The 23,915-nt window shown below is 33.3% G+C and overlaps 4 protein-coding genes across 6 annotated transcripts; 1 reads left to right on the plus strand and 3 right to left on the minus strand.

The window, feature by feature from the left end:
* Window positions 1–2,021: 2,021 nt before the first annotated feature.
* LOC102623731 (hypothetical protein) lies at window positions 2,022–3,001 on the minus strand. The gene is made up of 3 exons (XM_025097664.2): window positions 2,969–3,001; window positions 2,785–2,860; window positions 2,022–2,677 (listed from the first exon to the last, which is right to left on the minus strand). The coding sequence occupies exons 1-3, from the start codon at window positions 2,999–3,001 to the stop codon at window positions 2,355–2,357; spliced, it is 432 nt and encodes a 143-aa protein (XP_024953432.1). The 3' UTR covers window positions 2,022–2,354.
* An 877-nt stretch (window positions 3,002–3,878) lies between these two features.
* LOC102625609 (chloroplastic import inner membrane translocase subunit TIM22-2) lies at window positions 3,879–6,996 on the minus strand. The gene is made up of 5 exons (XM_006474895.4): window positions 6,684–6,996; window positions 5,122–5,186; window positions 4,852–4,924; window positions 4,716–4,769; window positions 3,879–4,298 (listed from the first exon to the last, which is right to left on the minus strand). The coding sequence occupies exons 1-5, from the start codon at window positions 6,895–6,897 to the stop codon at window positions 4,057–4,059; spliced, it is 648 nt and encodes a 215-aa protein (XP_006474958.1). The 5' UTR covers window positions 6,898–6,996; the 3' UTR covers window positions 3,879–4,056.
* Window positions 6,997–7,571: 575 nt separating this feature from the next.
* Window positions 7,572–13,382, minus strand: LOC102623428 (kinesin-like protein KIN-12F). The gene is made up of 16 exons (XM_006475062.4): window positions 12,953–13,382; window positions 12,629–12,697; window positions 12,396–12,533; window positions 12,215–12,298; window positions 11,967–12,092; window positions 11,817–11,876; window positions 11,673–11,726; window positions 11,462–11,554; window positions 11,243–11,338; window positions 10,998–11,146; window positions 10,736–10,882; window positions 10,266–10,395; window positions 9,267–10,190; window positions 9,078–9,176; window positions 8,140–8,994; window positions 7,572–8,046 (listed from the first exon to the last, which is right to left on the minus strand). Exons 1-16 carry the CDS (start codon window positions 13,208–13,210, stop codon window positions 7,804–7,806), a joined length of 3,525 nt encoding a protein of 1,174 aa, XP_006475125.1. The 5' UTR covers window positions 13,211–13,382; the 3' UTR covers window positions 7,572–7,803.
* A 7,489-nt stretch (window positions 13,383–20,871) lies between these two features.
* LOC102624978 (uncharacterized) lies at window positions 20,872–23,706 on the plus strand. 3 transcript variants are annotated; one of them, XM_006474892.4, is made up of 2 exons: window positions 20,872–21,232; window positions 22,152–23,706. In XM_006474892.4, the coding sequence occupies exon 2, from the start codon at window positions 22,173–22,175 to the stop codon at window positions 23,460–23,462; it is 1,290 nt and encodes a 429-aa protein (XP_006474955.1). In that variant the 5' UTR covers window positions 20,872–21,232; window positions 22,152–22,172; the 3' UTR covers window positions 23,463–23,706. The 3 variants fall into 3 exon arrangements, with proteins under 3 accessions (XP_006474955.1, XP_006474956.1, XP_006474957.1); XM_006474893.4 differs by having other exon boundaries at window positions 20,872–21,228; XM_006474894.4 differs by lacking the exon at window positions 20,872–21,232 and adding an exon at window positions 21,274–21,613.
* The last annotated feature ends 209 nt before the right edge of the window (window positions 23,707–23,915 follow it).

The following is a 23,915-nucleotide window of genomic DNA, read 5'->3' on the forward strand; positions in this document are numbered from 1 at the left end:
TCAGAAGAACATCTGGAGCTATTTTCCCTGAAACATGTGCATACCCCATTTGTGCATCCAATGTGTAGGATCGATCTGACAAAAATGCATCAAAATTTGGCAGAAATGTTCATGTCGGTGAACAAATACTACATTAAAAAAAAAAAAAAAAGGAAAGAAGAGAAGGAAAATGGAAAATGTGCAACCTTCAATGCTGCTCAGCAATTTATCCATTGATTTTTGCCAGCCAGTAGTCTCAGTGTCCACTATCAAAGTACAACTCTACAGCATAGTATACAGGCTAAAAGAGATAAATAACCAGAAAATTATAACAAAAATAGAAAAGAAAATGGATTTGAAAACGAATAATTTAGCTTAATTTCTGTGTTACTATCTTACCATGAATCCTGGGGATGGAGAGGCCATTTGAGGTTGTTTTTGAGAAGTGGTGTATAGTTTTTGATAATATATTATATCCCAATTGTTGGAGGGAGAAATAAAAAGCCTTCAGATTTAATCTTGTGGATTAAGGAAGTTATAGAATTTTCCATTCGAACGGATAGCTGAATAAGGAAATTGAATCAAAGGAGATTGAAAATTAGAAGGGTAAGTTATTTTGCTTGATTAGGGACAGATTCATTTTCCGTTTATATGCTACTTAAATCATGGAAGAATTACATATTGGAAGTATGTTAATTAATGTGCTCAATATCATCAAATTATATATGTATACATATTGATTGGCAGCAATACCAGTGGCTTTGAAACCGGAATTTTAGTTATAGGATTTGGCATCAATGTGTGGCTAAACTACCCATATTTATCAACTTATGATGAAGAAGTCGGTTTTGATCATCTTGACACTGTATATTATCAAAATGTATTACTTGAATTATAATTAATAATTAAGACAATGATCTAGAACTAGAAGGAAAAATGGGGTGAAAATGTTTGGCAGCACTGTTAAGTATGCAAAAGATGTTGATGGTCTTAATGATAGGTTAATTAACATGATGAAAACAGACTTGAGAACACACATACGGGTAAAAGCTTCTTTAGTCCCTATATTATGAGGTTAGTGTCCATTTAGTCCCTGTATTTTTAAAAACACCTCAAAACATCCCTGCTACTAAATATTGACCCTTATGCCATTATTTTTTATTATTTTTAACTTGCTTTTACAATATTACATTTTTACAATAATGTTTCTTTTTTGGATATTAATAAAAAATTAAATTATCAAATTAAACTCAAAAATAAAATAAAAACAAAAAAGGTATATATTAATTTTTGTGGAAGCTCACGTATGTCTAAAAAATTAATATCTTAAAAAATTACATTATCAATTTTTTTAGAAAAATTAATATTTTATCTCAAGAGTGTGTTCCACAAAAATTAATATATATATTTTTATTTTATTTTATTTTTTGGTGTTAAACTGGTAATTTATTTTTTTCTTTTTAATAATGTCTAAAAAAATTATTATAATAGGGTTATTTTTTTCTTTTTAATAATATCTAAAAAATTATTATAATAGGGCAATATTATAAAAATAAGTTAAAAGGAACAAAAGATAATGACAAAAGTGTCAATAATTTAATGGTAGGGATGATTTGAGGTATTTTTAAAAATATAGGGACTAAACGGGTACTAACTTCAAAATATAGGGACTAAACGAGCTTTTACCCCACACATACAGGAGTCCCCAGTATTCTTCCTCATATTACTCCCATAGAACCCTAATTTTAAATGAACAAGATGAATCGCTCAATTTGATGTTAACTGATAATTAATCATTTAATTTTTGAAGTATTCACATATTAAAAGTCCATAATGATCAACTAGTTCAGTGTTAATTAATTTGCAATAAGTGATCTTGACCCCGATGTCTTAGTTCTTGTTTCTTTGCCGTATGTTCTTCATCAGCAAAATAAATGAAATATATAGCAATTAAAAACTGCTAATTTGCATGCCAATATTTGTATTGCGACTAAAGCATAAAGAATCAAACAAAAGTGAGCTCTATATATAAACAAGTATGTAATATAGCACAGAACACTAAATTACAAATGAAACAGTTCATCCCGTGAGATATAATATTTATTATTCAACCAAAAAAGGCTAGGAAACATATTACCAAATCCCAACAGAAAAAAAAAAACAAGGATTTGTAATTGTACAAATCAAGATACCAAACTAGAAATGGTGCATGGATCTCCAAATATTCATGCACCTACCTCTAAAACAAAAAAGAAAAAAAGAAAACCCTAGAGTTCATCATCTCTCAAAACAGAACTCCTTTAAGTCTCCTAAGCGATTAGTTATTACTCAAACAAAACAAAATTTAAAAAAGAAAAAAAACAAAAACAAAAACTCTAGAGCCAGTGATGATAATCATGATGATATGGGTAAGCTGCCATGGTATGCCTTGGCTGTGGATAGTAGTGAAGCATGGGATGGTCATAATGGTGGTCGTGCCAGTAGCCTGGAGGTTGCAGTTGACGTGTGTTATAAGCGTAAGGTGATTGCATTTGCATTCCTTCATGATAAGCATTGCCATAAGTTATCTGATTTCCAGCACTGACCCAGCATAGATTCGCATATTTTCCTGATTGCAGCTTCCTCAGAAGTTTTCTTGGATTCGCTCTACCTGTAATATAAGCCATTCCTTCCTCTGCGTCAATGGTGTATGACGCTCCTGAAAAATAAATGAGCGAACGCATGAGATGTCGTTTCCATTTTAATCATTAGAACAAAAGTCTTGACATTTCTTGAATGTTATGTTCATTCAAAATAAAAGTTTACCCTTGATTTTCCTCAAAACCTTGGTCATGGAACTGAACCATGCAGGATCGTTGGTGTCAACTTTTAGGCCGCAAGTCTGCATTGATGATAAACATATATATGCCATATTAATAACATTAAACTAAATAGGGAGGAAAAAAAAACCTAAATAAACAGAATATACAGAGATATTAGAGGGCCGAACCATTTTTGCGCTGCTGCTCGATGAAGAAAACATTTTGCTGCCTCGAAAATGAAAGACAATGCTATATAGATTTCAATATGATTCTAAGCTGTTTGGAAAAAAAGAGAAAATGTTTGCTAAAGCTAGAGAGGGGTTGTGGCTGTGTATTTATAGAGTTATCATATCCTGATCTTTAATTAAGCTACCATATCGATACATATTATAAGGTTTTTTAATTTTTTTCCCTTTTTTGTGTGCATATTTTGCTTTTGATTCTGCTGCTCCTAAATGATTTAAGACATAAACTTAGCTTATATATTCTTTCGTTATTTTTCCTTTTATGGATGAATTCACATAGCAGCAGCTTTCAGAAGATTTTTGTTTCCATTGTTGAACAAAAGAGAGATATTCCATTTTCCAAATATATTTCTACAATGGAAGCCTCGTGGTAATTTCTGGAGCTCGTGTACAGAATTTTGCTTCAATAAATGTATGCTGCTGTTACTTCGCCAATTGAGTTGTAATATTGTATAGCTCGGACATTCTTATTTAATAACAATCTCTTTGAGCAAGTTAAATTATAAAACAAGTAATAATATCCCATTTAATCAGCAAAGATGACTAATATTGAAGAGGACTTTAAGACGATGGATTGATTGTAGTAGGATGCTTTATAGTAACGGAAATCATGATTTATATAATCAGAAGACTGTATAAAGAATTTCCTATTTCATATATCCTCAAATCATCAGAATAAAATTCATTTTTCTCAAATTTTATTTTTATTCTAGTTAAAAAGTAATTCTAAAAAATATTAATGCAAAATTATAGTTCTCATTCTCAATAATCCCTCATATTTTGTTACATCCATCAAGGATTGCAAGAGTTTCCCGGAAAGGAAAATGAAAACAAAAGGGGACAGAAACAAAAAGAAAGAAAAATGAGCCGTTGGTTAAGAATGTCAACAATGTCAATTAAAACAGAAACAATTTCATCACTCTGTCTTGCAATGAAGCTTCAAAATCTCGACTGAAAATTAAATTTACATAGATCACATAAGCAAATCTAAGAAATGACTGCAAAACATAGTCAATGCATGCCCAGCTTGATCAGTGGGCAGTGCGACCACCATGCTTGATGGGTTTTCTCAAGGACTTGCAGAAAGAAGAGAAAGCGTCTTTCAGTTCATCTGGAAGAGGGAGAGCCAATGAACGAGGCACCAAGAACTGCCCACTTCTGCTTTGCCTTGACAATGAATGTGCCAGTGCTGGCTGCTGCTTGTTTAACCCGTCCATTATGAAGGAGAATGCTCCAAGTGAGATACAGCTTGTTAGCAGGGCACTGGGCTCACCTGCATAATTTTGCAGACACTAATAATTACGTTGAAGGAAACCTCAGCTGATATAAAACAAAAAAGAGATCATAGTGATGACTTGAAAAGGGGCAGGGACCTATTTGATACAAACGGACAAACTACGTGCTCATTTGAGAAAACGTGAAAACTCAGGGACCTGGATGTTATTATAAACCAAAAAAAAAACAATTTAACAGTAGGAATTTCTCTCTCATTCTGGGTAATTCAAATGGTGCATGGACAGAGAAAAATGAACATAGAGAAACACCCTATACACCTACGCAACGTTATTTTATTACTGCGGGAGGAAGGGGTGGGGGTTTGGTTGATCGGGGCTTGAAGTGGTGGGAGGATAGTAGGGATAAACTTCTTGACAGCAATTGTTGAATGAATGTATCAATGAGATGTAATTACCAGGAAAACTCAGAGCAATTCCAGTACAACATCCAGCTACTCCTGCATTTATAACTGCAGAGAAAGGAAAAATTGTTATAGTATAAGTCAACAAAATAATAAAAAACCAACAAAATATATGGTTGAAACACCATACCGTCATCTTTCCCTCGTAGCCTCTTTAAGCAGCAGACAACCAAACTGTGAACGCCAGACAAAACTGCAAATGTCTAATGAAGGAAATTATGACATGTGAGACTTTCATTGCCAGAAAGTCAGAAAGCACTTAGGCACAGAAACTGATAAAAGAGATCAAAAAGTTTCACCATTCAGTTTAGTCAACCAAATTTAAGTAAAAATATGGAAGAGATTCAATACCTAAGCCCCACCACCTTTTTTTAAGATAAAACCCTGATAATTGTCATACCTTGGCATGAGATCCTGCTTCTCCGAAGGATCCTCTCAAACCTTTCTTTTTGAACAATCCCGCACCTGAGAGACAAGTCCATGCGGTGAGTCATACATTAGCAAAACATTCTCAGCAAAGAGTACAATAAGGTTGATCATAGAAAATTAATTTTGTTCAAAGGTATAATTGATTGCAGCCTAAGTTTTAATTGCAACAAAGAAAAATATATTAAAAAAAAAAAGCATAAGAACTTTTAGAAAACCTTCATTCCAACAACACCTTCTTTGGGCTTACTGCAGGCATTATACAATAAACTCAATACAACTGCATCATATGATAAACTGCAGAGGACTACATTATATGATAAACTCCAGAAGACTACCTTGCCATTCAACATATGCTGCAGAAACTAATGTATAAGATTACAACAGCCCCATTGCCTCATTTGCAGGTATAATAGGTAGAAAAAGTTAATCAATAACTTAAAAAAATCTCTCTCTATCAACATAAGCTCCATTTCGATAAAGGATTATCAAGGAAATCACGGTTCACTGCAATCTTTTACCCAAGGAAAAACTAAATCACCAATATATGTGTCACATCCAAGAATTCCCATCCACTTCCCAATTGCTTCAAGCCGAATGTGCGCCTAATGTGTGTGTGCATGTATGGAAGTGTATGGCTTGCCAACTAAACTTGAGCTACAAGGCATGAGGAAATAAAGCAAATAACATCAACAATAAAATTAAGGCCAGCAGATTCGGAATATTCCAGCCTAATACGACTGCTATTTCTGATCTGAGCCCAACAACTATATACAAACTAGGGATATGCATATGTTGGCCTAATAGACTGCTGCTTCTCATCTAAGCAAACACTCACATATGTTTCTGTGCCACAATTATAAAAATCAGCAATTTGAGGCTCATCTATTGTGAAGCAACAAAATCATGCCAAAATTTTACCAGTACCAAACTAGTTATTCATTTAAGCAATCACTTAGATGCTTTGTCTTTTCTTTTTGAGACCCATAAATCCTTCATCAGCTACAAAGCTTGATCCAATCAATAACACAAGCTTACCGCAATAAGATACTCCTAATATTATTATTTAAAAACAGTATACATTTTCAAGAAAATAACATAAAGATCCAAGTTAAAAGTCTTAGAATTTCACCCAGCAAATCTCAAAAACGCAAAATAAAAGTAAAAAATAATGAAAATATCTTTTAGGACTACAGAAAGAAAAAGATTCAATATAAAATATACATAATCATCACAAAAACAATAATCAGAGTCAAATAATACAAAATAACACCCATGAAATAGTTGAAAAGAAAAATCAACAATCAATTACAATACAACCATAATTAAAAAACAAAATTAACAGCAACCCACTTCAAATTTAGCCCCAAAAATAACATTAAAAAACATTTCCATACAGTCTAAGCCAGAATTAAAGGCAACGTAAAAATTAATAATAATGATAATAATAAAACCCAATATTCAACGCATGAAATGAAAGAATTAAGAAAGGGGTGAGTGAGTATATGTATCCAATTTACGCATAACTAAACCTACCATAACCGAAGATAGAGCCCATGAAGGCGCCGGCAAAGGCATCGCCCGTGAACTGCATGAGGCATACAGCGGCGGAAGCGGACGGAACAGCGGCGGAAGCGGACGGAACAGCGACAATTGCTTTAGAGGAATTAGGGTTAGGGCTAGGATTAGGGTTAGTTTCGGTATCATTAGTGTCGTTGTTAGAGTTTGAAGAAGAATCCGCCGAGGCCATGTTTTTTTTTTTTTTTTTTTCCGCTTTGTTGATGATTTGACTAGCTCTTCAATGAGTGAAAAGAGCTTCTAGGTGAACTAGTTAGTGTAAAATACCTATCTTCTTGTTTCCAGTTTTGCGATTGGCTTTGGGTTTGGATTTCGGATTTCGGGTCGGTTAAATCCGAATCCAACTTGACGCACAATTCTTTTTAGATTTAAAGATGGTCTGTAGTGATGCTGCTTTTTTTTTTTTTTTTAATTAACTATATACTTTAGTTTTTGATCAACAGCGTAAAATATTTATATAAGTGAAAAGATATAAATTCTTCAGAAATATTGTACTAATTAATAAATTAGTAAAATAGAGAGTTTATAAATTAAAAAAAAAGAAAAAAGTTATAATATCACAACATCTCTCTTTTCATGTTGAATTCATAAGTATCTTTATTTAATTTGAATTCATCAACTTAATTTTAAATATTACCTATTGCTTATTAATTAACTAATCATAGCTATTAAAATATCTAAATCTTAGGATCTAGAACAACCGAATTATCAATGCTCTAAAAATATATATATAGCATTATAAAAAAATCCTTTGGAAGAATGACCTTTGTACCTTATCTCACATGGCCCGTAAACATCAAAACATGGTCGAGATAATACAATAACAATAATTACACTTTTACAATGATTGATTGAATAAAAATATATATAATAAAATAAATTATGTAATAGGAGTCATCTTCTTGGGGGTTGAGTTAAAAAATAACTAACATCAAACACGAATTAACAAAGAATTTGATTCTGTTACAAATTTCAAGCAAGAGAATTGTAAAGTAAAACACAACATACAATGGAGAAAGAATGAACTAACAAAGGCCAATAACCCAAGTAGGGTCAGGGGAAGGAAGAAGGTTTCATTTTAGATGGGATCTTGATATATAGCTCCAAATTCTGCTCTCCAAGCCTGGTCATCATCCAGGATCGCACTGCTATGTGCCACATCAGAATCCTCACGGTATAGAGGCTGCAATGCAGACTCCGGTAATTTGCTTTCTGCTAAGTACTGCTTCATGGTGATCATCTCCATCTTGTGCTTTCTCTTAAGCTTGTCAATCTGCTTCTTTAGCTTCTCATTTTCTTGCTGAACACCGGAAAAGTTCGCCTACAAATGATCATGCAAGAAATTGAAGTTAGTCATTAGTCGGAAAACATTAGAAGAATCCAAATCTGCAACGAATGAATTATTATTTAATACCTCAGCAACTGAGGCAGCTTGCTCGGCTTCTCTCAGTCGAACAAGCAGTTCTCCAGCAGCATGAACAGCCTCTGCTGTGTCTCTAAGCTGGATTTTAAGGCTCTTGTTCTCCTTTTTCAAGAATTCTCTTTCCCTATCCCTTTCAACTCTGAGAGCAGAAAGCTCCGCAGCTACTGACTTGGCAAAACGCGAGCCATGGCCCTTTGCCCCTGCTTTTACGGCTGCTCTCTTAACCTCTGCTACTCCTTCCATGATTGCGCGGTGACGTGAAACCAAGTCATTATACTTTTCTTGCAGATCAGCATAGTGCTCGACCATCCTAGCATGCCCGAGCACAGCTCTACTTAGTGCATCGTCCAACTCCTCAGTGACCTTTCTCTCTAATCTCAATTCTGATTCTACTCTCTCCGCATGCCGTCTGCTGGATTCAATATCAACTCGTAGCTCATCAGTTAAGCATATCCATTCGCTCTCCATTTCAGTCCATCTTTCTCTTTCCTTCTCAAGCTCTTCTGCAGCATTTGGCCGTGCTTCTATGCTTTTCCGCAGTTGAATGGATCGCGACAATAGAGAGGATCTCAGATTCTCAGTAGACTTGAATGGAGATGCATCAGTATACTGCAACTTGGTCCTTAAACTTTCTATTTCCTTAAGAAGTGCTTCTTTCTCGTTCATTTCAAAGGAAATAGTATGAATCTGATGACTTGGCACTTCTTGAACTTCCTTAATTTCACATTTGTCATCCTTCATTAAATGCTCCTCAAATTGTTCATTTTGCAAAGCCCGACCAAGCGCAGAGCTTTCTTCACCATGTTCTGAAATAGTATGAATCCTTTCACGTTCGTACTTCTCTACCTGAAAAAATTCAGATTGTCATCAACAATGTCAGTTATACACTTTGTGGACACCTCTTATTTAGAGGAAATATAAATAATTACCAGACGGTTTAGCTGCTCAATTTTAGCTGCTTGTTCTGTACAAATATTTTCAAGCTCGTTCTCTTTCTTTATGGGTTCTGCTGAATCGTTCTCAGCATCCTGATAAAGAAGAAGGAAAAGTTAGTCAACTAAGCCAAACATATAAAGACCATATATGGCACTTCAGCAGAAATTAAGTCTAAAACATACTCTAGCGACAATCCAAGTCTTCAGGCTGTCCTGAACCTCATTAGTGTTGTTTTCCATTTTTTGTCGGCAAGATGCACAGAGAGGAAGGTCTCTTTCTTCGATATTAGTTTGGACTGAAGCATTGGTTTTGTCAACTTCTGAACAAGGTTTCAATGTCAAATGCTCAAAGGAGAAGGCAACTGAAGATCTATTTGATGCTGAGCTACGCTGGTGAGAGTCAATGATCTGCAGGCCTCTTTGAAGACTAGCGGCCAAGGATTCTGCAGCACCTGGAAATATCTTGCTTGAACGCAAAGAGGATCGAATGTGCTCACTTTGTTTTAGTGACTGTCGTAATACATCTGATTTGGAACTCTGTGACATATCAGTCTGACTTGCCAAAGGCGAAGAAATGGCCAGGCTTTTTCTTAGAATATTCCCAATTTTCGGAGACTCGGAGAAAGTTGGATCTTGGAGAACTGGAGACTGACGGCATGAGCTGATTAAAATGCTATCTCTGAATGCATGATTAATGGGTCTTGATGTGTTAAGGGTACTTGAAAGGTCATCTGATGATGGTGTACTGTTTTCCTTGGGAGGAAGATCAATTTCTTCCAAGTCATTTTCTTCTGGACACTCTATGTCATCTTCACTTATCAAGTCTGCATCATGGAATTCTTCTACAGAAGAACAGAGAACAGAATCTTTGTTCTCAGATGGGTCTTTTGAGCTTTTGTCATAAGAACTTTGCAACTTAGCTAGCTGCTGACGCAGTTCGCTAACATCATGCTCATCAACTTTGACCTCTTCCTCCAATTCATTATCTATGCGTGGCAGCATCAACGAGCGGTTAAGGCTTACTCGCAACTGATTTAGGCTTTCCCGCACATTTCGCCCTTTGAAGTATCCAGAGTGAACATCAGACTTAGCTCTTATAAGTTCTTCCTGCAACCAAAGTAAACAGATTTAATAATACTAAAACTAAATTGAAAATGCAGCTTCTGGGGGGAGAATTAATACCTTTAATTGACGAATCTGGTCACTCAAATCATTAACATCATCCTCTGATATTTCATTTATCACTGGATCATTTCTTATTGATTTAACTCGCTGTCCAAATCTTATAGTGCTCAATATTTCACCTACATCTCTGCATTCAACAAGCACAACTTTTGCATCAGAAAATATCACCACATAGATCTCAAGCACAACATCAGGCAAATAAAAGACTGTCCATACTAGTGCCAAAAACATGACATTATCAGATGACAAGAAAGCATCAAAGTTAGGTGATTTTTTCTTCCAATATTTCAAGTTATCTCAGAGAACCATAAATCATATATATTATATAATTTAACTTGGATCATGAAAATAACACAGGGAAAATACTTCTCTAAGCCTACCACTATGGTAAGTCTCTAACTTTGACATGATTATTTCCTCAAATTTTATAAATAGTTAAAATAGAAATTGATGTTACAATAGCATACTTGTTATCTGGGGAGATATTGCAGACAACTGTTAGTTTGGCATTGCCACCAAGTGATTCTCGCAGTAAATGTGTTAAGCAGGAGCATCTGTATATAACATCTTCAGATTTTCCTAGAGTTTCTTGTGTGAGAGCTTTCACCAAATATCTGTTCAAATGAAACAAATGCGTAAAAAAAATAACATTATTATTTTCTTAATCTCACACTTTAAGTAATATTTTTAAACGAAAAGATATCCATGTCCTGCGACAGGGCATCATACCCAAGCTGTGCTAGGGACTTCTTCACATATTTTCCTTCCTTCACACTTTTTCGACCCACATCATCAAGTTTATTTCTATCTGCTCCGGCAATGTCAACAAGGCAGATTCTGCTTGTTTTCGAACTACTGAAACATTTTGATGAGGCTTCCTGAGACATGAAATCAACAGCATGTTTTATTAATCTTGTGAATCCAAAATGTTACTTGATAAACCACCTGATCTACGAGAAAATTTTCTAGGATACCTTGCACCAAGACTCGACAATGAACGTGAAAACAATATGCGACCGAGAGCTCTTAGAATTTACACTTGTTGCTCCAACTTTCCTACTTGAAAGCCCCTGCACATGACATAGGTAGAACAACATCAGAACATAATTATAGAAAATCAGAACATAACTATAGAAAAGGAAAACATTCATGTAAAGCATCAACATAGTGATGTAGCTGTCCTACTTGCCTACCTTGATCAAAATTTGAGTAATATCCTCATAGCTAGTCACATATTCTTCTGTCAAGTTCTCAACATAAAATCCATGTTTGGGGTCATCTTTTATCTGAAACAATTAAGAACAAACAGGAGATTACCACCAAGCATATGTCAACTCTGAGACTCAAAAAGAAAGAGTAATAAGGAAAGTGATAAGTAATAAAGAGAGTACAGAAAATATCCACCTCAAGGTTTCGTTGAGTTTGATCCAGCAAATCCCCTATTTGCTCATTGTATATCTGCAAGTCAGTCACACAATAAATACATTATATTATGCAAATAAAAAAGTCCAAACATAACTCACTGGATCTTCAAAACTCTTAGCATACCTCAAGAAAAGAACAACGACACTGGTAATTGATTTGTTTTCCATCGGAGTTTTCTTGCTCCTGTACATCACATTTAAAGCCATAATGTCATCAGCAACACTCAATATTCCTTAATCTAACTAACACTGAAGGCAAGGTAAAAAAACGTACTCTCTGAATCTCGGAGAAGAGCTTTTGAAAGATCCGGGGTACAATTCCCTCCTCGCTTCTTGGGGAAGGATCCTCAACCATAGCACTTGGCGGCCCCCACATTGTGTAGGTTTTTCCACTTCCAGTCTATTAAGAATCCAAAGACAAAGCTTACTTATTCACACATACATAACTACAATAAAAAGTAACACTTGAATTGTATTTATGTTCATGAAACTGCTAAACTTGTAGCATATATTGATGGATACCTGGCCATATGACAAAAGGGAAACATTGTAACCAGCCAGTGCATTTTTAACCAAAGGCAGACCCACTACCTGAAAGATATCTTCCTGTGCATAACAAATGACAGCTTATAAGTAATGATTGCAAACAGAATACTTCAAAAATTTGAATATGATTCACTTGAGCCTAAAACGATTTTCAAACCTGATTTGAATTCGAATCAAGAACTGAATCAAATGCGAATTTACGTTCACCAACAGCTAATGAATCTGAAGAAACCTTCTTTACTGTTTGATTTGAATCTCTTTCAAGATCGTTCGCAGGTCTAATCCTCACCACAACCTTATCAATCACAAAACCACTAGAATTAACTCCTAATTTACCAAAAACTGCATTTATAGAAAAATAAAAATAAAAATAAAAAACGTATAAAGTACCTTCACCGATGGATCCGAAACTTCCGGTACTTCACCCTGAGTGTCTGATCTGGTAGTCTTTTTTCGATTCTGTAAAAATTTGATAGCATAAAAGTTTTCAAAATTCACATATCCAAAACGTTTTTTTTGTACCAATAATAAAGGGAAAAAATGGATAAACTAAGCAAAACCTAAAACTTAAATTGAAATTTTAATAAGAATTTATACTAAAATCAAGATAAATTTCATTTTTTAGAAAAGAATAATAAACTTCTCACAAAGCACTAGGTTTGACTGAAATTTGAAACGCTAAAAATTTCATTAAAAGAAAATCCCGATAAATACCTTGAGTTGTGAGTCCTCCTGAGATTCGAAAACTTCAGGCGGAGCGTCGGATCGGGGGATCTGACACTGAGAGTGAAAAGTCAAGGATTTGGCCGGCGGTGCCGTAGGAGAGAGTTGAGGCTGAGCGATGTTTGGATGGAGGGGAGGGGTATTCTCGGAATTAGATTTGGAAATTTTTGAGTTTGATTTTTGTTTCGAAGAGAGTGATTTTGAAAGAAGGTTTCTGATTGACGAAGTTGCTGCGGCGCTTGCTTTCATTTTGAAAGAAGGTTTCGAAGAGAGTCTGTCTTTTTGTTTTTCTTAATTCACTAAGAAAGTGAGAAAGAAAGAGAGAGAGAGAGAGATGAGTTTTGAATTGTGAGCTGAGAGGGAAAATCAGTGAAAGAGCGTTTTTGATGTTGATGCTGGCCCGGCGAGAGGATGCAAAGTGACCGTTGGAGAAATGGAGTTCTGCATTTTTGAAAAACTTATATGATGTGGAATTACCAGTATACCCTTCATTTGAAGAGATTATTATTGTTGTTGTTGTTGTGGTGGTGGTGTAGTTATTTTGCCAATAATTTCTCCAATGACGGTAGCTCAAAAGCTGTTTCGGCCAGGCATTTTAGATTTTTTCTTATTATTTTGGTCTATCCAAACATGATTCGTGTAAAAATATATTAACAAAGTAGTATTTTTCAATAAAAATATGAACAACAATTTAAAAAAAAAATTGATGACTTTTTTTTTTATAAATGATACTAAATTTTATTAAGGGAAAAAGAAGAGAATAATGAAATAAAAACACTCATTTGAAACAATACTTGGCGACCACAAATATCCTCATACAAACTCTGTCTAACAGAAATAAGTAGATCATTTCACCAATCATTAGCATTTAGATTTAGCCCCAAATTACCAAAGACTATATTAGCCAAAATATAGAGTTTGTGATTCTAATTTACTCTTAAAAGAAAAAAAATTACTTTAATAGAAAACATTAACACATTCATGTTGACATTAATATGTGTGATTTAAAACGATTATGACAAACCCCTTTTTTTTGGGGTTTTCACAAAAAAATCATATCAATAAGAGTGGGAAAGGTTTTCACAAAATTAAGGATAATAATATCTCAAAGTATAATTTCCTAAATTATCAGCTCTTGTAGTAATAAAGTTAGGAGGACAAGGAGTGTTTGGTCCATCCATAATATTCAAATAACTAGCCGTTGGGATCGAGCATCAACAGTCATCTCAAAGCCGTTTCTGTTTTCTTTTTATAAATAAAGTTGGGGCAAAAATAGAAAGTCAGCGAAGATCCATGATTTGTACTTCATACCCAGGGCTTAATTTTACTTTAAACACCCATAAAAAGGTCATTATATTGCTTCGGATTGATTATTGGCCTATTTTTGGTTAATGAATATTTAAAAAAATGAAAAAAAGCCACAATATATAACAATTTCATTTTTGAAAAAATACTTAAACAATTTATTGCACATAGTGAACGATTCTTTTGGTCCAAATTGCGAAGGTTGCTTTATATTAAAATTGAGGCTTTAGTCTTTTTGTAACTCCGTGTATTGTCACGGGCGGATTCTAGAAAATTAATTTATTAAAGATAAAATTATAAAATTGTCAATAACATCAATATTTTTTTTTTTTTATTGTGATAGCATTTTTCATAAATTTTCTGAATTGATTCAACTGTAAATTTATGGGTTAACCTCACTTAGTTGCCCGAGACAATCAGAAAATTTGAGATAAAAATACAATTTTTTTTACAGGGAAACAATTACTTGGATCGTAGGAAATTCTGTAAAAGGCACAATGAATTCTGAACTTTTTGTTTTTTTTTTTTTGGGTTTAAACAGTCAATTCCAAACATTTGTAGCAAATACCTTTGTATTGTATATAAATAATTAGATATCATATTACCGCCATGACTAATATATATTTTCTCCATTAAGTTCAAAGTTTTGATGTAGTAAATTTACACACACACACACACATTTTGTAGCTTACGTTTATTTTCTATCATGAAAATCAATAAGATTTACATATGACTATGTAAGTTTTCATTGCAACCAAGGCATTGCACAATATATAAGGAGGAATGTTGAACACATTCTTCATTTTAATAACATTGAAAATGATCATAGTTCAATCTTTGATGAATAAATAGAAAGAAACAACGATATTCAAGAAGACTGTCGCAATATTAATAACTCTCGATCTCAAGAAACATAAAATTTAAGGAACATTATCGCAATAAATTCAATATAAATGTAACGTATATTACTTTTTATTTTATTTGGATATATATATTAGTATGAATTTTTTAATCATATTTTTTTGTAGAGATTATAAAGTTCATTAGATTTCATTTAATTGAATTTGTTCACTTTATGTAATTTCACATGTTTTAAAATGAAAAAAGACATGTCTAAATAATTTTATTAAACTTACTCTAGAAAATAAAAGATACTTTAAATATAAATCTATTTTAATCATTATATAATAGAACATCACTTTTGTAATAAGAATTCACTAAATGCATATACTTTGATTTTCAAACTCACAACAATCACAACAACACAATTAACTAAATCCCAAATTACTTTTTTAATCAACATATTATTCATTTGTAAAGGAAAAAACAACTTATCTTATCAGTCACAGCTGTCCCGAAGTAGCCCTTAATGCATATTTAGTATGACTTATCAAATAGTGCTTGTTAATTCAATAAGTTCTTTTCAAAATTTTTAGTATTGTTGGGTTACATTTTGTATAGAACTCTTGGTGACGGGGGAGCCTTAACAACAGAAGTTGTACAAAACATTAAATAAATTATTTTATCTCTATTAGTAGAAGTTCAATAACTTGTTATAAAAGTTATACTAATAGAGACAAAATAATTTATTTAATGTTTTGTACAACTTCTATTAATAGAGACAAAATAATTTATTTGGATGGGTTATAGAAGTTTTATAAAGAATCAAAATTGTCTAAATTACTCTTAATTTATTTCTAATCTTATTTTATTACTTTTATAATATAATTTTTTAAAAAACTTATTAATAAAAATAATTTTATAATTATTAATAAAAAATTTCATTGACAATAATAAAAATAATTTTACAATTATTAATAATAAAACTTCTCCTTAATAACCGAACAATTCAAATAATTTTTGTAAAAATTTTATTTAAAAAATCTATTAATAAAATTTTTGTTTGAACAAACTACACGCAAGTCCTAATCTAGCACTGTTAGAAGCAGGTTTTTTCAAAAGCATTTCTAGAAGCCCTGATATTTATTTGGATAGTTTTCAAAGACCGCAAATTAATATAGTTTTCAAAGACCGCAATTTAATTAATGCTCAACGGCTTCTTGGGTTTTGACTTCCGAAGATTCTCTCTTTTTTTTTTTTTAATAATAATAATTATTATTATTATGCATATATTCTCCATCTACTATAGTGAAATTTCAATTATTATTATTAATGCTTCATATTATACTTTTCAATAATCTTACAAATTACAAAATGTTTTAAAATAAATCTGAAAATAGTTGCCATCATCTGAAAAACCTTCCATTATTGAAAATACTTTTTAGCACTCTCTTAATAAGTGCTTTTAGCTTTTGCAAGAAGTTATCAAATAAAAATGCTGAATCTCAATACATTTTGATTATGGTATTAAATTAGAAAAAAATTAAATAATGGGTTGTTGTGTGTGTGATCGTAGTGGCACCACTGGTTCAAGGAGGCTGCCCAAATTATGTATGAAAGCAAATTTTAATTGAGTTAGTGCAAATCTACAGTGCATGTTAATCATTTTATAGTAACCCATAATTAAATAATGAGTGACGACAACGAGTGGCACAGGAATGTTCTAAAACGTTGTTTAGTAAAAAAAAAAAGGGGCATTTTTCTTTAATTATTTAAATAATTATATTGGGGGGGGGGGGGGGGGGGTGGTGTTGGGTCATATTTTGATGAGGCTCAAGGGTGATGAAAAGGTCAAAGAAGTGGAATAAAATAACACCCAAATGATTCCACATTTTTCAAATATTTAATGTCCCAATTTTTTAACTTTATCTTTTGGTGTTATTTCAAGAAGGGTCAAGATTTGCTGACATTTTGGTTAATTGGACGGCAATCTAGAAGCCCTATACTTTATGCATAATTCATGATTAAATCAATTTTAATTAATCTCTATGATCTTTGGAGTGCTTATAGAATAAACCTCCTTTTTTTCTTTTTTTCAAAATAATTGATTCTGCCTATTTTGGATCCTATGCTATACACAGTGGATAACAAATTATAAGTTTCTAATTTTTTTAATATTATTCTTCAGAGCGTGGGAGGGGGTGAATCGACAAAATTAAAATTAACGTGCATTTTAAAACACACGTTATCATCCTAACCTATCCTTAAGATTCAATATTTAAATTGCTTTTAAAGCAATGCCTCTTTGTACAAGTAATTTAGTCCGAAAACATCACTGCATACGCCAATTACGCATCTGATGACCTTGGAATTGGATGATGGCAAATGAAAAGCATTTAAAATTTAGAAAAAAAAAAAAAAAGCTTGTACTAAAACGAGTCTCATCCGTCTATATCAACTATTTATTAAAGAGGGAGGAAAAAGCAAAAAAAATAAAATAAAATAAAATAAAGAGTCAAGAAGAGATAGGGAAAGAAAAAGCTCAATCTAAATCTCCATCACGGGAGGACTTTTTCCGGGCAAGCAAACCAACTTGAATACAAAGATAAAAAAAGACCCGTTGATTGAAGGATTTGGTTAAAGTCTACTTTGGATGGATTACATAATTTCAAAGAGATAGTTAAGGACTTAAGGCTCATCGAGACATTTGAATTTGAAGAAAGCAATTTTTTTTGGTTCTTTTTTTCAAAAGAAGCAACAAGACCCCACCCCCACCACAATTAGCCTTTGATTTTCTGCCAATTTGGCGTTAGAATAGTGTGATTTTTGTTTGAATATAACACAGGCTTAGTTTGAAGGAGCATGTTAATATTAACTTTTTATAGGGCCCATGCATCATAATAAAGGCATAAAGCTATATTGCCTTTTATCCTCTTAGTGGAGCGTTTTGGGTACTAAAGTGGGGCATTCTTCCAAGTTCTCCACATTCTTTTCACTTTTTGGGGGGTCTTGATTGATCTGGCATCTCCAATTTTAATCACCCTTTTCATTTTTCTAGTTTTTTAGATAAACAAATACATGTTCTTGTTACAGGATCTACTATGAGGATACACTTTTTTTTTTTTTTCACATTTATGTGATTTTGTTAGGGTCTTATAAGCCAAGACTTAGACAATACACATGTCCATCATGTCTTCAAAAATTATTTACAAATTGTATAATATAGACAAGTCATCTCACTCACAACAGTGATGTCTTTGTTTTCTTGTTATTATTTTTGTTCTTGCTATTATTTCCCCTCAACTGGCTTCTTCTATTAGTTGATTAGGATTTAATTATTTGTTGTTTGTCTTGAAAGAAAGCTGATTTGTCTAAATCCACCTAATAATTGACTCTTCCCAGCTGCACATCTCAATAATCAATTGTTTATTAGAGAAAAAAAAAAACCCCCCAAAATATTAATCGTATTTAAGAGCAAGAGACACGGAAATAATCTTAATTTGAGAGGAATTTGTATGAATCAACTTGAAGGTTTAAGAATTAAAAATGACAATTGGGGTCCATCCAAGTTGCAATAATATACAAATTTGGCAATTCCTTGCTGCAATTAAAATTCTGTTTCTACATAAATAAAGTTTGCCCTAATAAAATTATTATTGTTCTTTGCCTGCCAAAATTCACATGGGAGACCAGAAGTTATGGTCCAGCAATGGCGCTATAAATTTTTCAATTTCCAATCTTAGTAAACTTGGCACTGTACACTTGTAAAGCTTGGCAGCCTTGGCTGCTTCAATGTATGTAAAACAGTAGGTTTCCTTATGTGTTATGATGATTGTCTTTAGGAAATTCAAAGGCCAATTATTATCAAGATAGGAATTTTTTAAAAATCTTGGCCTCATCCATACATTGCTTTTAGATAGTTATTGTTAATATTATTTTTTTTTAAAAAAAATGGAGGTATTTTTCTTTTGAGAAAACAATTATTCATTACTGCAATCAATTATGTGGATTTTTTTTTTAAGAAGAAAAAATTCGGCGTGACCTAAACCCCAAAAGTACCCACCCAAGATTCACATTACACTGGAAATGTACTTAGCAAACAATGAAATTATCCTATTAACCAAACAATCCACTTTCAGCCCCTTGGATATATAAGACAATAATGTTGTTATTTATTTTTATTTATTTTAAATTGAAGCAACTTTTCATTTTTAAAAAGAAAAAAAAAATTGAAGCAAAGTAGTGACCAAAAGTGAGCTCTTAGCCCATTCACATCCATCCAATCCTTTCACTCCCAACTCCGTGGTAGTACTCTTTTACTCTTAATTATGGAATAATTATATTAGTGTAGATGTGTCTTCCATAAATTTATCAATTAGAAATTTACATAAATCTTTGAAATTTTAATTAGACGAGCGATCTCATACTATATTGTCCATATATTAGAAAAATTCTGATTATAACATATTGATATTTGAAAAAAAAAAAAGTGACCAAACCCACATTGGGCTCCTAACATAATTAATAATTTCAGGTTTACTTTGATTTCGCTGCTCGTGAATTAATTATTTTTAAACCATCTAGTTATTTTTAAAAATTTAACTATTTTATTTTTGTTAAGAAGACGAAAAAATTTAAAAATATTTATCCATTCCATTTTTTTCCTAACTTTTAAACAAAAATAAGAGTAACTTTTAAAAATGATTAGTTTACAAAAAAAAAAATCCAAAATCTATCTAAAATAATGAAGCTACTGCTGTTGGAATGAGAGTTAATTTTTCCTAAGATGTAATCAGCGAAAATATAATTTCTGAAAGGAAAATACTCTCCGTAAAGATGGGTAATTTTTAAAAACCTCCCCTGAGGTTTGGGCTTGTTGCAAGTAGATGGCGAGAATTGATTTATTTGTAAAAAACCCCCTACCGTCAGTTAAGTTTAACATTGACCGTTAGTTGACCGTGCAAAGACAATATTACCCTTAACAATAGTTTATAAATGAAAATAACTAAAAAAAAAACCAAAATTATTAGCTATTTTACACTTTTTAAATTATTGATATTTTCTTAAAGTTCTTATAAAAAATTAAAATTAAAAAATTAAAAAATCCTTTTTAAATTATTGATATTTCCTTAAAATTCCTACAAGAAAGATAAAATTAAAAATTTAAAAATGAAATAGTCATAATCTTTACCTATGATATTATAAATTTTTAGAATTGACAAGGATAAAATTGTCAAAAAATAGGATTTGTGCTTTTTGCACCAATAATTTTGGTTTTTTTTTAGTTATTTTCGTTTACAAACTATTGTTAAGGGTAATATTGTCTTTACACGGTCAACTAACGGTCAATGTTAAACTTAACTGACGGTAGGGGGTATTTTACAAATAAATCAATTCTCGCCATCTACTTGCAATAAGCCCAAACCTCAGGGGAGGTTTTTAAAAATTACCCCCGTAAAGATTTAAGCTACTGTGCAAAAGTACACGTACCTAGTGGTAGATTTCAATTGCTCTCTAAAATTTTAATATAAAAATAAAAAGTCAGTAACCAAATTACATAAGCCATAAATACAGAGCCTGACAAAGTTGACGAACGTATGTTTTGCACATAGTTGAAAGTTGAAACAGGAGCTGTTCAGGCTCGGGTTCTTTCAATTCCATGACCCACCTACAAAACGCACTCAACGCATCTCTCATTGGTCCACAATGACAAAGGCGTGGGGCGGTGTATCTGTAAATTGCATAGAGTCCAAGACTCGATGGCTTTTCGTTTTTCTAACCCCAACAAAGAGCGAAGGAGAAATGAAAAAAATCTGAAAAAAAAAAAAGTATTATTATTAAAATAGCAAATACCCACAAAAAAAAATCCATTATATTATATACTTTGCAAGTTTGCATAATCATACAACACGGGCTGTGTACTTTCTCTCTCTTTCCGACAAGACTCAGCTGAATGCTCAGGACTTGTGTGATTTAATTCTAACAGACTCTTTTTTTCTCAGTTCACAGCTCGATAAGTGAGCAAAGCGGAGCAAAGCAACCTGGTTTAGTGAAGTGAGCTGTTGTTGGATCTTGGATTAGAGCAAACAGTTAGCTGTTCTTTTGACTTTTGGTGACTAAAGGCAGGTGATAATAATGGGATAATAGAGCAATCTCTGTTGTTGATTGTTTTTATTGTGATGATCACTTTATTTTCATTATTTTTTGCTTTGAATTTTAGTGGGTATGTTTTAGAATTATGTGACAGGATCTGGGTTACTGTGTTTTTTTTTTGGCTTTGACTGATTTTAAGTCTTCCTTGGATTCCGGCTTCTGTGTAGTAAAAGAGATGGTTGCTTTGCTTTATTTGTATCTGGTCATTTATGGGGCTTTATTTAACTGTTTTATGGGTCTTCGCTCGCTCTTAAGTTTTCCCTGTTCTGGGTTTTGGAGTAATTCACACTAGAGCTAAAAAGTTCAGGTTTTTGGCGTTTTGGAGTAGTTGAAGCGAAAAGCTTCATCTTGTAGGTATTTTTCTTTTCTGGGTTTTTGAATTCCAGTTCAGGTTTAGCGAACTTTTAGATTTGGGACCGTGTCTCCGCTCTTGATTTTGGTCAAAGGTGAAGGAATCATGATTTGAAGTTGATCATAAAATTTTCCATGCTGTTGGTTTTTGGGTTTCATTTGAAGGGTTTTTCTTTTGTAAAATTGGCTTCTTCATGTTCAGAGTTAGTGTTTGCTTTAGCTTTGGCAAGTGATGCACTTTTTGGGAGGCAGCTTATGTGTTGGTCTTAAAAGCTTATTAACATTTCCGAATTTGCCTTGAATTTGGAGCTTTCTGCCTCAAAGGTTTTACCGACAAAAATAGGCTTTTAAGCTCTAAGAGTTTTTTCTTAGTCTGTGAATTTCTGTTCCAAATATCAGATGTGCCGTCAATTTGCTTAAGTTTCTTAGCTTTGAATTGATTCTTTGGATTGGTTTAAAGGGATACATGTTTCTGCTTTCTAGTTGGGAATTTCATTTTGCTTGACCTGATTTTTCAGTTATATCTTTTGTGCTTTTCCAGTTTCAAATTCTTGGTGTTCCCATGGATTCTCCACAATCTGTTGTCTCACCATTCAAGTCCTCTGTTGCTGCTGAGCCTGAGAAGCAGAAATCTGATTTCTTTGCTCGCTCTGGTAGCTTGACAAAGGGAACTGAAGCCAACAGAAAAGAGGCTGTTATGTCAAACTTAGGGAACTTCATTGGTGTTCTTGAAGTATACGTACATCAAGCTAGGGACATTCATAACATCTGCATTTACCACAAGCAAGATGTTTATGCTAAGCTTTGCCTCACCAGTGATCCCGAAAACACTGTCTCCACCAATATCATCAATGGTGGTGGGAGGAATCCTGTTTTCAATGAAAATCTTAAGCTCAATGTCAAGACTGTTGAATCCTCCCTCAAATGTGAAATATTTATGATGAGTAGGGTGAAGAATTATCTTGAAGACCAGTTGCTGGGCTTCACTTTGGTGCCTTTATCTGAAGTACTCGTCAAGAATGGGAAGTTGGAGAAAGAGTTTTCTCTCTCTTCAACTGATCTCTTCCATTCTCCGGCTGGATTTGTTCAGTTGTCTCTTGCATATGCTGGAGCTTCACCTGATGTAATGGCAATTCCAGCGGTGCCTAAACCTTTGGCTGCTGATGAAACTGCGCAAGAATCAGAAATATCCGAGTCCCTTGATAGGATTGAGTTCCCAGATCCAAAAATTGTGAATGAGAACCAGATGATGGTTTCAGAGTATTTTGGGATTTCATGTTCCAATATGGACACTGAAACCTCTGAGAGCTTGGTGTCTTCTGATGCCCGAAACCAAGTTAGTTCGGAGATCAGAGCTCCTGTTGTTGAAAGCTTTTCGACTGCTACAGTTGAGTCTGTTCAGCTTCCAAAGTTTGATTCTCCTCCAAGCAGTGTTTCAACCAATGGGGTCTCTTCCCCTTCAGTTGCTGCTAGCTCTGATTCCTCTGATTCTCCGGTAGTTTCAAAGCCACAGAATCAGGAACAAGAACCTCCCTCAAAAGAGAAAAAGGTTGATGTTGGAGAAGGAGAGAGCGATTCCTCTGGTGGAGTGCCAAGTGATGCAATTAATAAGCCTGTTGTCAGTGTCAACATTGAGCCTGAACAGAAGGTGGTGCAGCAAGATATAGTGGACATGTATATGAAGAGCATGCAGCAATTTACTGAGTCATTGGCCAAGATGAAGCTTCCTCTGGACATCGATAGTGGACCACCTAGTTCAACCAGTTCAGGGAATTCAAGCACTGATCAGAAATTGCAGGCATCTAAGAACACTGGTTCCCGTGTGTTTTATGGGAGTAGGGCTTTTTTCTAAAGCTCATTATCCAAGTGGTTCAAGGGAAGACACAGGTGACTTTAGATTTTAGACTGGAGACTAATACTAATAGTGACGTGTAATAATGTATCATTAGTGTGGTGTTTTCCTTTGTATGTTGAGATGTTTCAGATGGCCGGAAATCATGACTTTGTCCTGTTATTAGCTTTATTTCCGATGCATCTGGTGTCAGTAGTGTATGTGAATTGTGAACTTTTCAAGTTTCATAATTCTTCCTGTTCCAGCTTCTGGTTTCAAATTTTAATTATTGCGGAATCAAATTTCATCTAACAATTGGTTAACAATCTATCTAATAACATGATATATTTTGGTCCCACATATCCCATGTGATTTACTGATTTGAGACAAAGTAGGGCAAAGACTTAGATTTAGCTTTTGGAACTTTTCTATCATTAGATTCAACATACCACTGATTTTATTTATGCATTTTCA

This window comes from Citrus sinensis, chromosome 9, assembly GCF_022201045.2.
Source record: "Citrus sinensis cultivar Valencia sweet orange chromosome 9, DVS_A1.0, whole genome shotgun sequence".
Taxonomy (NCBI): Eukaryota; Viridiplantae; Streptophyta; class Magnoliopsida; order Sapindales; family Rutaceae; genus Citrus; species Citrus sinensis.

Excerpts from the sequence above, each read along its gene's own strand:
- LOC102623731 (XM_025097664.2), bottom strand. The coding sequence starts at position 3,001 with ATGTTTTCTTCATCGAGCAGCAGCGCAAAAATG. Across the intron at positions 2,861-2,968 it reads CGAGCAGCAGCGCAAAAATG|ACTTGCGGCCTAAAAGTTGA; the intron begins GTTCGGCCCTCT and ends TCATCAATGCAG. Across the intron at positions 2,678-2,784 it reads GGTTTTGAGGAAAATCAAGG|GAGCGTCATACACCATTGAC; the intron begins GTAAACTTTTAT and ends TTTATTTTTCAG.
- LOC102625609 (XM_006474895.4), bottom strand. The coding sequence starts at position 6,897 with ATGGCCTCGGCGGATTCTTCTTCAAACTCTAACAACGACACTAATGAT. Across the intron at positions 4,770-4,851 it reads GCTACGAGGGAAAGATGACG|TTATAAATGCAGGAGTAGCT; the intron begins GTATGGTGTTTC and ends CTTTCTCTGCAG. Across the intron at positions 4,299-4,715 it reads AATTGCTCTGAGTTTTCCTG|GTGAGCCCAGTGCCCTGCTA; the intron begins GTAATTACATCT and ends AAAATTATGCAG.
- LOC102623428 (XM_006475062.4), bottom strand. The coding sequence starts at position 13,210 with ATGAAAGCAAGCGCCGCAGCAACTTCGTCAATCAGAAACCTTCTTTCA. Across the intron at positions 11,877-11,966 it reads TCTTCTCCGAGATTCAGAGA|GAGCAAGAAAACTCCGATGG; the intron begins GTACGTTTTTTT and ends TGTGATGTACAG. Across the intron at positions 9,177-9,266 it reads AGACTTGGATTGTCGCTAGA|GATGCTGAGAACGATTCAGC; the intron begins GTATGTTTTAGA and ends CTTCTTTATCAG.
- LOC102624978 (XM_006474892.4), top strand. The coding sequence starts at position 22,173 with ATGGATTCTCCACAATCTGTTGTCTCACCATTCAAGTCCTCTGTTGCT.